This window comes from Rana temporaria, chromosome 5 (assembly GCF_905171775.1).
Source record: "Rana temporaria chromosome 5, aRanTem1.1, whole genome shotgun sequence".
In the NCBI taxonomy this organism is placed as follows: domain Eukaryota; kingdom Metazoa; phylum Chordata; class Amphibia; order Anura; family Ranidae; genus Rana; species Rana temporaria.
In genome coordinates this window covers 201346866-201363649 of record NC_053493.1, presented here as the reverse complement: position 1 = coordinate 201363649, position 16784 = coordinate 201346866, and the positions used below count along the sequence as shown (strand labels likewise).

Here is a 16784-nt window from a genome sequence, read left to right as displayed (position 1 = left end):
CTTATGCAAATATAATTCTTAGAATTGTAATTCAAACCCCTATGCTTCTTATGCAAATATAGGCACAAAATTTACTACGAGGAATTCTGAAAAGCCTGAGTTGTTCAGCCAGTAGAGCTGAAGCCAAAAGGTATAAGGCCGCGTACACACGATCAGTCAAAAACGATGAAAACAGGCTGAAGGACCGTTTCATCGGTTAACCGATGAAGCTGACTGATGTGCCTACACACAATCGGTTAAAAAAACATTCATGTCAGAACGCGGTGACGTAAAACACACGACGTGCTAAAAAAAAAACGAAGTTCAATGCTTCCAAGCATGCGTCGACTTGATTCTGAGCATGCGCGGCCTTTTGACCGATGCTTTTGCATACTAACGATCGGTTTTGACCCATCGGTTAGGCGTCCATCGGTCAAATTTTAAAGCAAGTTCTCTTTTTTTGACCGAAGGATAACTGACCGATGGGGCCCACACACGGTCGGGTTGGACCGATGAAACGGTCCTTCAGTTTCTCTTCATTGGTTTTGACTGATAGTGTGTACGCGGCCTTAGAGAATCCTAGGTCATGAATTGTGCCTGAACAGCAGCTGGGAGGCCAGGAAAAGCCACAAGATACATAGATTTGCTAGTGTGCATGCATACAGAATTTGTCCACTAGATGGCACTAGGATAGGAAAGTAGCATAGGAAATTCCTATGATAATTGGCACCATCTAGTCGCAAATGCATTTTTTTTTTTTATCAATAGAATATGTTCTAATATTCAAATAAAATTAGTTTTTTGGTCCCATTTGCACAGAGCAAATGAGCATGCACTTTCACTGGGCGAATTGCTATGAAAATGTTTTATAAAAATGTCCTTTTGAATAAAGTACAATATAATTTGATTTATCACATATTTGTTCCTGTCACTCTTTCTGTATTTTTCACAATGCAAATGTAAGAAATGATACTGTACTTTATTTTCAGCTATTCAAGATTTTTACTAAATCCTTTTTTTATTTTTTTTTATTAGTTTTTGCAGTTAAAAAGCTGGTGATACGTTTTGGAGTTGTAGATTTTTTGGTGGATCATTTAGGATCATGGTGGCATAAAATAGAAGACTTTTTAAAAGAACGACAAGAAGCATTGGCACCTGGACCCATTCGAGGACTGGGAAGGTTTATCCTAAAAGTTGACAGTAAGGTATTTGATGTATCTTTACCTTTTTTGTAGGGAAACAACAGATTGATAATTCCAGGTTTGTTTTGTTAAGAAAAAAAAAAAAATAGTGTAAAACAGGTATTCGCTTATTATTCCCAAGGCACTGATAGAAGTGTGGTGTTTTTTATTTTTTAAATTTTTTTTTTTTTTTTTAACACTTGTACATTGTATACTGAAATTTATGCTTGGTTTGAGAATATTCACAGAAGAAAGTCCTAATGGGAGCACATATGAGCTCTTTTTTTTCTGTCTTCTGTCAGCAAAAACACAACCATATGTAGATTTCTCATGAAGTATGAGGTGGTGCTACAGCTGCTGGTGGTAAAACAGAATGCACAATATACACATATATTTTTTAATAAACTATTTAAACCATTAAAATAAAAAGTACTCCTAACCTTAATATAAAAACATGCATAGAACTACTTGGTAATGTTTCATTCACTTCACTTCAGTTTCTATTTTTTTGCATTCCGAGGTGTCTAAAATTAACACGGTGCAACAGCCCACAGTAGCTATCAAATTAAATTTTTCTATTCAGCAACTAGAACATAATATTTTTTGGTAAAGTCCCAACAGTTCACGTTTTGTGATGTGTCTGAAATGATCACTGTGTGACAGCCTGCAGTAGCCATCAGATTCAAGTTTTTTTTATTCTCCAACTGGTTGCAGTCAGGCAATATGGACGAGTATTATTAGGACACCTAACCCCGAGACATGTTGTTGTCAAGATGTAGCAGACATAGCTGTGCACACAACTTGATTGTTCTGATTACCTGAGATCGATTACAGCTATTAATAAATATGAAAGTTGCAGTAATAAAAATATCATGCTGTAATATTTAACCACTTCCTGATTGTTACACATCTGTATACGTCCTCGGAAAATGGTGCTGATATCTCGGTCATCATGGCTGCTGTAGCTACACAGTAAAAGAGATCCGAGCTGCTACACAAAAGCAGGGTTGGGTTAAAAAAAAAATATCCCAAGCTTTGAACATCTCACGGAGCACTTTGAAAGAGTATGGCACAACTGCAAATCTGCCAAGACATGGCCGTCCACCTAAACTGACAGGCCAGGCAAGGACAGCAATAATTAGAGAAGCAGCCAAGAGGCCCATGGTAACTCCTGAGTAGCTGCAGAGATCGACAGCTTGGGTGGGAGTATCTGTCCACAGGCATAAGAAGTCCCATTTGCAGTTTGTGAAAACCCATCTGGGGGACAAAGCAAACATGTGGAAGAAAGTGCTCTGCTCAGAAAAGACCAACATTTTTACTTTTTTGGCCTAAAAGCAAAATGCTACGTGTGGCAGAAAACGAACTGCACATCACCCTGAACACACTACCCCCACTGTGAAACATGGTGGTGGCAGCATCATGTTGTGGGGATGCTTTTGTTCAGGAGGGAAAGGAAGCTGGTCATAGTTGATGGGGAGATGGATGGAGCGAAATACAGGGCAATCTTAGAAGAAAACCTGTTGGAGTCTGCAAAAGAATTGAGACTGGGGCAGAGCTACAGTCCAGACCAGACCTAAATCCAATTGAGAATCTGTGGCAAGACATGAAAATTGCTATACAGAAGCTCTCCATCTATTCTGACAGAGCTTGAGCTATTTTACAAAGCAGAATGGGCAAAAATGTCACTCTCCTAGATGTGCAAAGCTGGTAGAGACATCCCCAAAAAAACTTGCAGCTGTAATTGCAGCGAAAGGTGGTTCTACAAAGTATTGACTCTGGGGCGCTGAGTAAAAATGCACGCCACACTTTTCACATATTTATTTGTAAATTAATTTTGAAAAACATTTATCATTTTCCTTCCACTTCACAATTATGTGCCACTTTGTGTTGGTCCTTCACAAGAGATGGTGATTTTGATAGAATATATATTCCTTTTAAAGGAATATGCCACACACATTGTGGCATATTTTTGTTGTGTGTTTTTAGTTTGTTACTCTGCAGCCCTACACAACTGAATGTTAAAGCTTGGGACCAGTGAGCATTTTTTTTTAAATTGGCATCCAGTGTTCCTTTTGTATAAACCTTTAGCATCAAACTGGGCAATGCTACAGAAGGGGGAAAGGAGTTATGGTCATGGAACCAAGAATCTTGTCTGTTTTATTCTGACAAAGGCAACTCCTCAAATGAAAATGGGAATTTATTTTAGGAAATGGTGAACATTTTGAAAGATAAGGCTTTAAACCCTTTTCACACTGGGGTATTTTTCAGGTGCATTTGGGATAAAAATAGCGCTTGTAAAGTCCTGCATTCTCGGTGTGAAAGCCCGAGTGCTTTCACACTGAGGCGATGCACTGGCAGGACCTTAAAAAAAAACTCCTGCAAGCACCATCTTTGGGTGGCGTATACACCACTCCTGCCCATTGAAATTAATGGGCACCGCTGCCAAAGCGTTTCGGCAGCGACACTACACGAGCGGTATTAACCCCTTCCTCAGCCGCTGATAAAACTAGCAGCGTTTTGCTGTCAACACACGCCCCAGTGTGAAAGCAGCCTAAAAGGTCATGTTTACAAAACAGTTCTATTACTGAAAACTGTAGTTACGTTGAATATTCTACTGTATTGTCTTTATTAGCCTAAATACTAAATAAAGTGAAATCTTTTTACATAAGCCGACTGAAATAACCAGCCTCAGGTAATGAACAATAATGAAGGGAGAAACCAACAAGTTTGGCTTCAATGCCATTTTTGTTCATTTCCAATGGATGGATCCTCCATAATGTGTGAATCTATTCTTTACTAGGCTCCTATAACGTGGAGTCTAGCTATCCGGTAAGGGCACATCTTTTATTTTCACGGTGGAAGGTGCACTTTTGATTCCGTTATCTATTACCCCACAAGACACGTTTCCAAGGATTTCTTCATTTTTGGACGCTTTATGGACTGATCACTATTATTCAGTTATTACCGTATTTATCGGCGTATACCGCGCACTTTTTTTGCCCTGAAATTCAGGGCAAAATCGTGGGTGCGCGATATACGCCTATACCCGCTTCCCGCGCCGAGTTTGAACTACTGCGCCGGCATATACCGAGCGCAGTACACTCGTGTATAGTCGGGCAGGCTCGGCTCCTCTCGCAGTCACGTCCTGGACGTACAGGACGTAACCGCAAGAGGAGCCGAGCCTGCCCGACTATACCCGAGTGTACTGCGCTCGGTATATGCCGGCGCAGTAGTTCAATTCAGCGGGGATCGAGCGGGGAGGACACCGCAGAAGGACGCCGGACCCGACGAGGCCGCCGATGGACGCCGCGCAAGACACCAAAACTGTAAGTACTAAAATGTTTTTTTTTACAGGAATGCGGGTCCACTTTAGGGGTGCACGCTATATGCCGGAGCGCGCAATACGCATATACTGTTCACAAGTTATCAGCGTGGCAATCTTCTTCTTTTTTTTTTACACAAAGTGTTCTGTTGTGAGATTGCCAGCTGCTTTTTTGATTATTCATTACTACTCTTCACCTGTACAATTACTACATTTCTTTTTTCACTGTGGCTAATGATAACCTTTTTTGAGGTAGTACCATTTGCCTATTTTCACTCCAGACATCTACAACAGAAAATTCTGTCATTGTACTAGGTATTTGAGCAGAATGATTTGTCTGGCAGCAAAGGATAAGGAAGTCGGAGTAATACCATCCTATTGGATCCCAATATCTCTGGCGTGGGCCTGGTGGATGTGGTACTCTGACCAGATAAGACTCCTGGCAGATGCTCTGAAGGCTCTTCCATTTTGGCAAGATCATCTGTTTCAAGGGCCGTTTTACCATCCTGCTTCATTGTCGCTGCTTTTAATGGCATAGCTGTTAAAGCTTTGGTTCTTAATGACTAAGGTATACCTGAATATGTGGTTGCCACAATGCTTCAAGCTAGAAAGTCTGCTAGCAAGGTCTATTATTGCACATGGAAGACATACTTTGCTTTGTGCGAGACAAACTTTCACCCCCGAAATTCTCAGTGGGACAAATCTTTCATTTTTAACACTGGCCCATAACCAACATTTAGTGCATTAAGGCCCAGATTCTCGTAGATGGGCGTAATACAGCGGCGGCGTAACGTATCTCATTTACGTTACGCCGCCGCAAGTTTTACGGACAAGTGCTTAATTCACAAAGCACTTGCCTGTAAAGTTGCGGCGGCGTAGCGTAAATCCTCCGGCACAAGCCCGCCTAATTCGAATGATCCGGGTAGGGGACGTGGATCATTTAAATTAGGCGCGTACTTTTACTCTGTTGTCCAGCCTCAGTTCCTAAGAAGGAGATCCTGGATATGATTCATGCTGTATGACTATATCTCGCAGCCACTGCTTACGTTTGAAAGGCTTACTCTGTCTTTCCTAATAGTCACCATGAGGGGGAAACCACTTCTCATTCAACCATTTTTTGTTAGCTTAGACCACGATTCACACTTATGGTCTTAAGGATCAGGTTTGTGGGCACATCTTGGGCTTTTTTTTGGCATCAAGCAACTACAGGATGCTCTGTGAGCTGAAGTCGGTCCCCAATTCTATTGTATTTGCTGTTTCCCACCCCTCAGTTGGCTTTTGTTTGTCACGACCGTCTCTGAATTACTGTGTCCCTCAACAGATGACAATTTTTTTTTTTTTTTTGTACAGCGTAAAATCCTTTTCATGGAGTCTATTGAGTTACACATGTCCCATATCTCCTCAATGATCATGCTCTTGGTACAGCTTTGGTACAGAACGGAGGAATGCTAGGACTAGGAGTTACCCAGGCTTGGCCACAGTTTTTTTGTTTGACATTGTTAATCCTCCTGTAGGCCTCAGTATAACCCAATAGTCTCTGATTTCCTCAATGGGACTGCAAGTTAAAGGATTTTGCAGCAAGTACAATTTTTTTTTCTACTAGTAATTTTAAAATACTAAAAATTCACACAATATAAAGACTTTGTTAGCGCTTTGATGAAACAGAGCACCGCATGTCTCATAAATATTCTTATTCAGATTTAATTTGTCTTTGTGTTGAAAATGGAAGAAATATAGCCATGTGTAACATTTTACTGGTTCTCTGGTTTTGGATGACAATGCACTAAATTTGTGAGTGTTCCCCTATCAAGCTACAAAATATGGCATTTGGTAACAGACTGCAATTTGTAGTTTTAATTTTTAGCTTATTGTACATTAGTTACATGTGTCTTTTGTGTGAAAAAATTACTGGATATATAGCATTTTCTGCTATATATTTAACCCGTTTTTTGTTTGAACCCTATGTTCTAGCCACACTGTATAAATGCATTTTCACTAATGTACTGCTGTCTTCTCTCCTTTTTTTTTTTCCCCATGTTCTCCTTTTTCCCTTTTTTCCTTTCCTCCCCACATTAAGATGTTGCAATGGCTAAATGAGCAGGTAACCCAGTGGTTTATACATTTTTTTGTCTTCTGAAATGAGCTGCTGTTCTTTTTAACAGTTAATAATTTGATGTGACTTGATGTCTTTACTGTGACACAACTTTGTGTTAACCCGTATATCTTTGAAAGGAAGGTTTACAGGGTCTCTTTATACAAATTATCATTTTATTTCTGCATTATGAAAAACAATTATACAGTAGAAAGTATAAAAGTTAAAACTTTACATTTGTCTGACACTAAACATGACTTTCCCTACTTCCTTGCTCTCTGTATGAGTGGCACATGGAAAGAGATAGTAGAAAAGCTGGTAAGTGCTTTAAAAAAATTAAAAAATCCTTTTTGATTCACTCTTGGCAAATGTATTCAAATAAATAAATAAAAATGTATAGAGGAAAAAAATCCAAATTATGCAAAACCTATTGAGTGTATATACGCCCTTTTAGACTAATGAACTATTAGAAACAAAAAGTATAATGTAAATCCAGTGCTCTGTCAGCTTGATGCTTTTCAAAAATTCTGATTCTTTTCTGTCTTTCATTTGCTGCATGCTTGCTCAAACCACTATAATTTTCAGAAGAAGGTGAGCAGTGACAGCCCATATATTTGTTATGACAAGTATACCTTAAAGTAGCTTGGTCAGTGTGTTAAAAAGATGGTTTTTGCTCCTCCCCTGCTCTTTGGCCCAAATTGTTACTCTGTTCAATAGCTACAGCCACCTAAAACAAAGGGGGGGGGGGGTTCCTTAATAGAAAAATCATTTTATTGAGGTACAAGGTTCATGAACACAAACTTGGCAATGCAGACAACCAAGTCATAGGTACATAATATATGCATCAAAAATAAAACACAGCCATAAACAATACGGAAGTAAAGGTTACATACCTGGCCTTCAGATTTATGTAACTTCAATGGGGGGGGCAGAAGGGGCACGAATGCTCCCCAAGTCAACACAAGGGGGGGAAATAGGGGGTACAGGAGGAAGGGAAAGGAAGAGACATCTAAAGAATCTTTACAGCTGTCCGTTTCGGTAGTGTCCTGCTCTGCAAGCTTTGTCTCTTTATGCTAACCCCTATGTCACTACTGTGTGATGTAATGACAGTAATGTAGTGTACACACGATCAGAAAATCGTATAAAAAATACTGCTTTTGAATCGATCATTCGTTGCACAAAAATGTTTTTGTATGATGCCAGATCTTATGATTTTCGTTTAATCAGTACAGCTGTCGTTCGAAAAATGCATTACAACACATTACATCACTTTTGAATTTTTATTCTGTCGTACGAGAATTTTCGTGACTTAAGTAAACTCTTCAGGTTCGATTTGAGATTAGCATGCATAAAAAAACGGACATTCATTCGTCCGATAATCTTTTTGTGTGTACCAGACTTAAGGCTGATGAAAGGAACCACAGAGCACAGAGTTGGTCCATGTATCCAACATACCTGGAAAGGTTGTCAGGCTACAGTATGCTACAGAAAAGTGGCAACTGATGCAGGGCGGTGACTCACTATGACCAAAGCTAAACCAGGTAATGTAAGATTGCTTCAGCTCTGCTCTCCACCTGTAGGAGAGGTCTCTCGGACACCTTTTGCCCCTAGTAGGCTTAATCTTTGGGACCAAAGCTAGTAAGGCAACAAAAGTTGGGACCTGTGGAATGTTCTCAAAAAGGCTTTCAACAACTAGGGTTGTACCAAAACTAGTATCTGTATCGAGACCGATACCAAACATTTGCGCGAGTACTTGCACAAATGCTCCCGATGCCTAATCCGATACATGGGAGAGGCAGCATTGCTGCGCGCAACCGGAACTCAGCAGACGGAATGGAGAGCGAGTCCTCAAGCAGTGGAACTAGGCAAGCTGGCAGATGTGCAGGGCGCAGCCGCATTTTTCATCAGGATCAGTGACCGGAGCCGTTACATTCGGTAACGGAAGTGAAGTTTTGTGTCGCCGTCAGCGGTTGGACATCTCGACGCTCATCTTGGTACACCCTGCGCTTTGCCGGCAGTAAGCCAGCAGTGGACATTTTGTTACACCCAGCCCATATAGTTTGGGCTGGGTGTAACGAGATGTCTGCTGCTTACTGCAGCCGAGTGCAGGGTGTACCAAGATGGGTGTCGCAGGCAGCATAGCATTTCAAAATAAATCCTTTCCTCTCATCTTTATTGCTGCATTTCAGTGCCCATACATGACGCCTATCAGTGTCAGTGTCTGTATTGTGCTTTGAAAACGGTCACAGGACATAAAAAAAAGTATCGGTAATTGTACTCTGTGGTATCGGGACAACCCAGGGCACGAGTACCCGCAGAAGTTGCATACAAGTGTACCTAAAATAATTGCTGCTGTTTTTAAGGGTGACCCCACCAAATATTGCAATTATAAAAACATTTTTTTCCTGATTTCTGCACTTTCTAGAAAGTTTCTTGATTTTGTTTTCTCTCAAGTGCCTAGGAGTTTTACATAGTACTGTACATCATTATGTCACTTGCACAGTTTCTATTTTTGTTCATGTTTAAAAGTATGGTACAGTGTGACTCTCTTATTAAAAGCTGTAACATGATTGTCAACTACTGATCTATGTTTGCATGACTTGAGTTCATACACTAGTTACCTTTTTGTGATAGATTATTCTAAAATGTATTTTAATCACTTCTATACAGGGCACTTTTACCTCAATCCTGCCCAGGCCAATTTTCAACTTTCAGTGCTGTCACGTTTTAAATGACAATTGCGTGGTCATGCAACACTGTATCCAAACTAAAATTTTATTTTATTCTCACAAATATCGTTTTCTTTTGGTGTTATTTATTCACCATTGGGTTTTTTATCTTTTGCTAAATTACGGAAAATATATATAAAAATATACGTTTATTGGGATTTTTTTTTTACAAAAAATATGTAGCAGAATACATATTGGGCCTAAATTCATGAAGAAAAAAAATATTGGCCCAGATTCAAGAAGCACTTGCGCCCGCGCAACCATAGGTTGCGCGGCGCAAGGGCTTACTTGCTCCCGTGTAACGAGTGCTCCTGATTCAGGAACCTCGTTACACCGACTGCAGCCTAGGATGTGACAGACATAAGCCTCCTTATGCCTTCACATCCCAGGCTGCATTCTTACGTTGGCCGCTAGGGGGCGCGGCCATTGTGATCGGCGTATAGTATGCAAATTGCATACTACCACCGATTCACAAAAGTTGCGCGGGCCCTGCGCACGCAAGGTACGGAGTTTCCGTACGGCCACTTTAGCATAAGGCTGCTCCTGCTAATAGCAGGCGCAGCCAATGCTAAAGTATAGCTGCGCTTCCCGCTCGCGACGTTCAAATTTTACGTCGTTTACGTAAGTGAACCGTGAATGGCGCTGGACGCCATTCACGTTCACTTAGAAGCAAATGACGTCCTTGCGACGTCATTTGCCGCAATGCACGTCGGGAAAGTTTCCCGACGGAGCATGCGCTGTTCGCTCGGCGCGGGAGCGCGCCTAATTTAAATGATTCCCGCCCCCGGCGGGATCATTTACATTAGGCGCCCTTACGCAGGACTAATTAGCATAGCGCCCGCGCAATTTACGGAGCAATTGCTCCGTGAATCGCGGGCAATATTGCGCGATTCTACCTGAATCTGGGCCATTGTGTTTTATTCAAAATTGACAGTTTTTTTTGGTTTATAGTATCCTCTTATATGTATGTGGATGGAATCATTTGAATTATTCCACTTTGCCCCTTTTGGCCATCTCTTTTGTAAAGCACAAATTTGGCCATAGTTTTGCTGAGCCGATATTATCAACCAACATGCATCTGTTTCAAGCTTTTTAGCCCTCACAGTACAAGATATGGCTTCACTGGAATATTGTTTGTGAATGTAGAGACATAGTACAACCATAATACCCCTTTCACACTGGGGCATTTTTTAGGCGCTTTAGTGCTAAAAATAGTGCCTGAAAAATGCCTCAGCTGCAGTCCCAGTGTGAAAGCCTGAGTGCTTTCACACTAGGGTGGTGCGCTTGCAGGGCGTTAGAAAAAGACCTGCAAGCAGTAATCTATGTGGCGATCTGCGAGCAATGTCTACACCTCTCTAAACCGCCCCTGCCCATTATAATGCATGGGCAGCTCTGCTAAAGGGCTTCGGCAGCATGCTACAAGGGCACTTTTAACCCCTTCTAGGGGGTTAAAAGCACCCCGCTCCAGCCCGAATAACGGCGTCAAACCGCCGCTATAACATCGGTAAAGCGCTGCTAAAACTAGCAGCGCTTTACCGCTACCGCCCCTACCATTTCAGTGTAAAAGGGGTCTTAAGGTTGTACATTCAGCATTTCCGAATGCCCAGATGCATATTCCGAATGCACAAAAGGGGCAGAAAGGAATTATTTGCATGACTCCTCCCTCTTGCCCATAAGTAAAGACTGAGCCCCTTGTTTTGGGGTTTTGTGCTGAAAATGAGGACATGTAAATGCCTTCTCTTATAAAAGGGCAGTGCTGTATCTTGCAGTACTTTAGAGGTGGGCTTTCTTGGTTTCTCTTGTACTGTCTTACCGTGACATTGACTGCACTTTTCCCCTACTGCAAGTGATGCAAGTGCCTTAGGCCCCGTTCACACGTGAGCAATTTCTTTATCGTACATCACGGGACACAGAGCAGCATAGTAATTACTATGTGGAGTCTACCTTCAGGTGATGGACACTGGCACTCAGACAGGAAGTTCCCTCCCTATATAACCCCCTCCCATGACAGGAGTACCTCAGTTTTTTCACCAGTGTCTTAGGTGTTGGTCACGTTTCCTGAACAGCTATGTCTTTATGTCCTCAGGGATCCTGAGGAGCTGACCGGATCCGTCCAAGGTGCTTCATAGCCAAAGTGGACGGCACCCAGGCCCCGGTTCAAGGATGGGGTTTAGCCTATAATGCCTCTCCTTGGAGGGCTGGACGCTGGGTTCCAGGACTTTGTGCCTTCTATGAGGACCGAATGGGCCTGTTGCCAGGGTGCTGTATAGGTCCAGGGGAGTGTTGTTCCTTGCTGGACCCCGGTCTCAGTAGGTCTATGACGATGCCCACAGTGAAGGGTGAAGGCTGGGCCTCTTGCTTGGCAATACCCTGCGGCGTGGACAGGTAAGTGGGGGACCTGCGGGACTTGGTTCGACAGTAGGTCACCCTGGGGGACTATGGGTCATAGATGTTGCTTCTATGCATGGGCACAGGATGGATTGGTACCCATACTTTTCCCCCAGCTGGTCCTGGTATACTACTGCTGCTGCTGCTGCTGCTTTGGTTTTTAGGTGTCCTGCCTATAGCCCTTCTCCTAAGTGAGAAAGAAGGGAAGGTAGAGTGTAACAGGATTAACTTTAGGGGCACAGGGTGAATGAGAACCCCACTATGGTCTGTGCTAGTCACATTTAATGCGGTCAGATATTGTATATATATTGTGTGTTGGCTGATGTATACTAGTAAGCTTGCTGTGATGAAAGGGGTGGGGTGTGATTGCATTCCATTGTCTATTGTGGTAATTAAGTCTGCTATGTGGATTGGAGCTTGGTAGGCAGTCTGGATACCTATTATGGGATGTTTAATTGTCTTGCTGTGAGGAAAGGGGGGGAATCACTCCAGCAACCCCCCCCCCCCCGCTAAGACTGTTTACTGAAGGAGAAGTTTGAACACACCTGACCTGTATCACCATTGTCATTGGACAATTTAACCCACCCTGTTTCCCAAGGGTGGGAGGGATGGATTTTGAGGAGAAATGTGTTACCATGTGCAGATAATAAAGATTCATTCCCTGTTTTGAACCTCAACCAGAGCTGTGTGTCTCGTTTCTGGGGGGAATTTTTATCGGTCGTGTTCGTTTGCCTGATTGTGGAGTGTCGATAAGCTGTCTTGGGTGGAATGGAATATCGTGAACGGATTTAACCCCTGTCCCATTTGGGGTTCCGTTACAATTGGTGGCAGCAGTGGGATGATCCCACAGCCTTAAAGGACAGCTACAAGGACACAGGACAATGGAGACACAGTAGGAACGGCTGAAGCTCTCTACCCTCAAGGACTTACTGGAGAGCTGGGGCAGACCAGCCAGAAACCATAAGAAGATGGACGTGATCACAGAACTTGTCCAAATGGATGGAGCGGAAAGACCCAACATAACGGAAAGGCCCAGCGTAACAGACAGGACCCCGGAGGAAGAAAGTTTTGATCGGGCTGTTAAGCTAAGACTGGCACACTATGGTCCTAACCCTCCACCGGAGATCATAGACCGAGTTATAGCTGCTGTGGACGCAAATTGGCTACGGCAAAAACGTTCTGCAGCAGCAGAAGTCACAGCAGCACCAACTGAAAGGAGAAAGATACATTTTGCTGCTTTTAAGAACTTCATTGAAACTGAAGGGGAGATTGATGGGTACCTTGCTGATTTTGAACGGCAATGTGCCCTACACCGGGTACCCACAGAGGAATGGGTTACCATTTTGTCTGGGAAATTGTCCGGCCGGGCCAGTGAAGCGTTCAGGGCCATCCCAGACAAGGATATTATGAACTATGGACTGGTAAAAGAAGCACTTTTGGCCAGGTATGCCGTCACACCAGAGGCATACCGGAGGCGGTTCCGAGAGACGAGCAAGCAGACTGGAGACTCGTATACCGAGTGGGCATGCCGCCTACATCGCACAGCATCCCACTGGGTCGATGGATGCCAAGCAGAATCCGGGGAAGAGGTGCTGCAGGTGTTCCTGCTGGAGCACTTCTTTGACAAACTGTCCCGGGAAGTCAGAGAATGGGTCCGGGACAGAAACCCTTTCTCCTTGTCTGAAGCAGCTCGCCTGGCGGACGAATACACAGACGCCCGCAAACTGGACAACTCTGTGGTCAAGACCACAGCTTGGGTGGATTATCGATCAGCGGCACCCCCACCGCCTATTGCCTACAAACCCCAGTCGGACCGTCCTACAACACCACCTCCAGCGGCCACTTATCCTCAGAAGCCTAGGTTCAACTCCCAGGACTACTCACAGCCCATCAGGTGTTTTGGGTGTAAACAGCTAGGACACAGAAAGCTAGACTGTCCATTGAATCCACCCAGGCAGTCACAGTCATGGAGACAGCCAGAAAGGGGGAACCCCCACACATCCATGCCTGCGGCACACTGCGTTGAGGAGGAAGAACATTGGGACGTTCTGCACGAGGCAGATCCGATACAAGCAGTTAACCAGGACAACAGGCAGCAACACAGCAGACTGTCTGGGTCAATGGAAAGGTAGCCAATGGACTACGCGATTCTGGGGCCACGATGACCCTGCTACAAAAGAAACTCATCCCAGAGAGCCAGCACACCGGAGACACCGTAGCCGTAAGAGTAGCGGGAGGCACCGTCTTCCGGCTACCCGTTGCCCGGGTTCACCTGGGTTGGTTCGGGGCATGTGAATGTGGGGGTGATGAAGGATTTGCCAGCAGATGTACTACTGGGGAATGATTTGGCCCCCCTTATTTCTGCGTACGCCCCGATGTGCCCCGCTGAAGCCCACACAGTGACTACCTGTGCCCAGACCCGCGTTGCTGGAACCAACTCGCTTGCTGCTGAGACCCGGGTAAGACTACCTTCCCCGACATGTATTGTAGATTCGGCACAATATCACAGTCTAAAATGGGAATGTGACAAGTTGGCCAGAGAGAAATCGGAGATGCAACGACACTACGTCATGTATTATGAGATGTCCCGTGGCTTGAACATTGAAATGCACAAACAGGCTGAAATTGTCAAAAGATTAAATGGGATTTGCATCCAGGTTGTGCCTTATCTGTCCCAAGAGCATCAGCAACAGGTTTTGGGAGCCATTGAGAGAGCAAAGCAAGTGACTGTTCCAGAACTGAATTCCATTATTCACCTTCCCCATCAGCTACCGACCTGGTAAGCCAAATGGCAATGCTGATGGTATATGCCGGCAAACAGACGTCATCCCGGCCTCCTAGTTCTGGACATCCCCAAGTTGACCCGAAAAGGATCAAGCCGGGTCTGCCGGAGTGTTCCACAAGGAGGGAGCCATGTAACAGGATTAACTTTAGGGGCACAGGGTGAATGAGAACCCCACTATGGTCTGTGCTAGTCACATTTAATGCGGTCAGATATTGTAAATATATTGTGTGTTGGCTGATGTATACTAGTAAGCTTGCTGTGATGAAAGGGGTGGGGTGTGATTGCATTCCATTGTCTATTGTGGTAATTAAGTCTGCTATGTGGATTGGAGCTTGGTAGGCAGTCTGGATACCTATTATGGGATGTTTAATTGTCTTGCTGTGAGGAAAGGGGAGGGAATCACTCCAGCAACCCCCCCCCCCCTGCTAAGACTGTTTACTGAAGGAGAAGTTTGAACACACCTGACCTGTATCACCATTGTCATTGGACAATTTAACCCACCCTGTTTCCCAAGGGTGGGAGGGATGGATTTTGAGGAGAAATGTGTTACCATGTGCAGATAATAAAGATTCATTCCCTGTTTTGAACCTCAACCAGAGCTGTGTGTCTCGTTTCTGGGGGGAATTCGTATCGGTCGTGTTCGTTTGCCTGATTGTGGAGTGTCGATAAGCTGTCTTGGGTGGAATGGAATATCGTGAACGGATTTAACCCCCTGTCCCATTTGGGGTTCCGTTACATAGAGGACTTACCATTTGTTGCCTGGTGTCAGCTTCTAGCTATGTCCCGGGTGGTAGCCTGTGCGTGGGGTATGGTAGCTCTGTGTGTCCCTCCGTGCGGCGTCTCCCCCTGCTTCTCCCGCAGACATGGTCACGTGGGTGTACGCTCGGTAAATAGAGGCGGCGGCGTGCGTAGGGGGCAGGGGACGTTACCCTTGTTGCCTGACGTCAGCAGGAAAGCGCTGATATAAGCTGAAGCTGCTCAGATGAGCGGCGAGAGGGACACAGAGCGGCTGTCGGTGCGGCGGCCTCGGATGGATTAAGTTTATTAAATCAGTAAGATTCATCTGGCTATCTGGCACGCAAGTGGGCAGTATAGAACACGTGGGTTCAGAGCCTTTATGCTTATTACTGGACTTTATCATTATGCAGCTGGTGTTCTTGCAGCAGCCTGAGCTCCAACCATGGCTTGCCGGCACAGGGTGGTTGCTCTTACCAGTCCAGCATTTAGGGAGCGGTACTTGGCTTAGCAATTGCTCTAGTATCTGCTGCCCTATTTAGGCTCAGGGAGCTTTTAAAAGCACCTACCCTAGCCTATGTGTATTTGCTTCCAGCTGTTACAGTAAGTTGTTTCAGCGGAGTGCCTCGGTATTGTATCATGGCTCCCAAGGGATCTGGATCTGCAAAAGGGATGAAAGGGGTGAAAAAACAAAAGGGTTCCCCATCTGGATCTAAGGATCTTGGCCATGCTTCGGCGGTCCCATCCTCCCCGGATAGACCTGAGGTTGTCGCCCTGGATGAGCCATCTGGGTTGCTAGGTGCTACGGCTGGCCCTATCCAACCAGCTCCGGTCTATGTGACAGAGGAGATGTTAGCTTCCACCCTAGGTGGGCTGGAACGGAGGTTAGCAACATTGATTGCGGCATCATTAACAGAGAGAAAGCGGGCTAGGTCCCCATCTCCTAGGTATGGGTCCCCAAATGCGGAAATATTTTCCCCAGAGGCGTTGGAATTTCCAGAGGACCGAGCGGAAGAAGGCTTAGGGGGTTCAGATTCCGAGGAATCAACCATTGAGGAACCCTTCTCAGCCTCCCAGGCCGAAAGGCTGTGGATCCAGTCCCTGTCGGATTTGGTCCGGTCTGCATTTAAATTGCCGGTGCAGGAGCCACAGGTTTCTATATCCTCTTTAGGTTCTTTGAAGGCACCACAGACCAACGCTGTGTTTCCGGTCCATCCTCTATTAGAGGATTTGATATTTCAGGACTGGGTACGTCCAGATAGAATTTTCATTCCTCCAAAAAGGTTCTCGGTGTTGTACCCAATGGAGGAGAAGTTTTCTAAAAGGTGGACGGTTCCTACTGTGGACGCAGCTATCTCATGCGTCAACAAGTCCTTGACTTGTCTGGTGGATAATATCCAAATGTTCAAAGATCCTGTCGATAAAAGACTAGAGACTTTGCTGAAGGCCTCCTTTGCCACAGCGGGGGCAGTAGTCCAGCCGGCTGTGGCGGCCATTGGTGTTTGCCAGGCGCTAAAGGATCAGGCAAAACAGGTGTTAAAGGATATGCCATCCCAACAGGCTCGGGAATTGG

The 16784-nt window shown here is 44.6% G+C and overlaps 1 protein-coding gene across 3 annotated transcripts in view; it reads left to right on the top strand.

Annotated features, from left to right (window-relative positions):
* The window catches only part of TMEM245 (transmembrane protein 245), a 125951-nt gene that overhangs the window by 47000 nt on the left and 62167 nt on the right, over positions 1–16784 (top strand). For 2 of the 3 annotated variants that reach the window (XM_040353478.1, XM_040353480.1), the window contains exons 6-7: positions 1015–1184; positions 6560–6583. In XM_040353478.1, the coding sequence (XP_040209412.1) occupies positions 1015–1184; positions 6560–6583 (194 nt within the window). The remainder of the gene's footprint in view (positions 1–1014; positions 1185–6559; positions 6584–16784) is intronic. The other variant, XM_040353479.1, reaches the window with a different exon arrangement.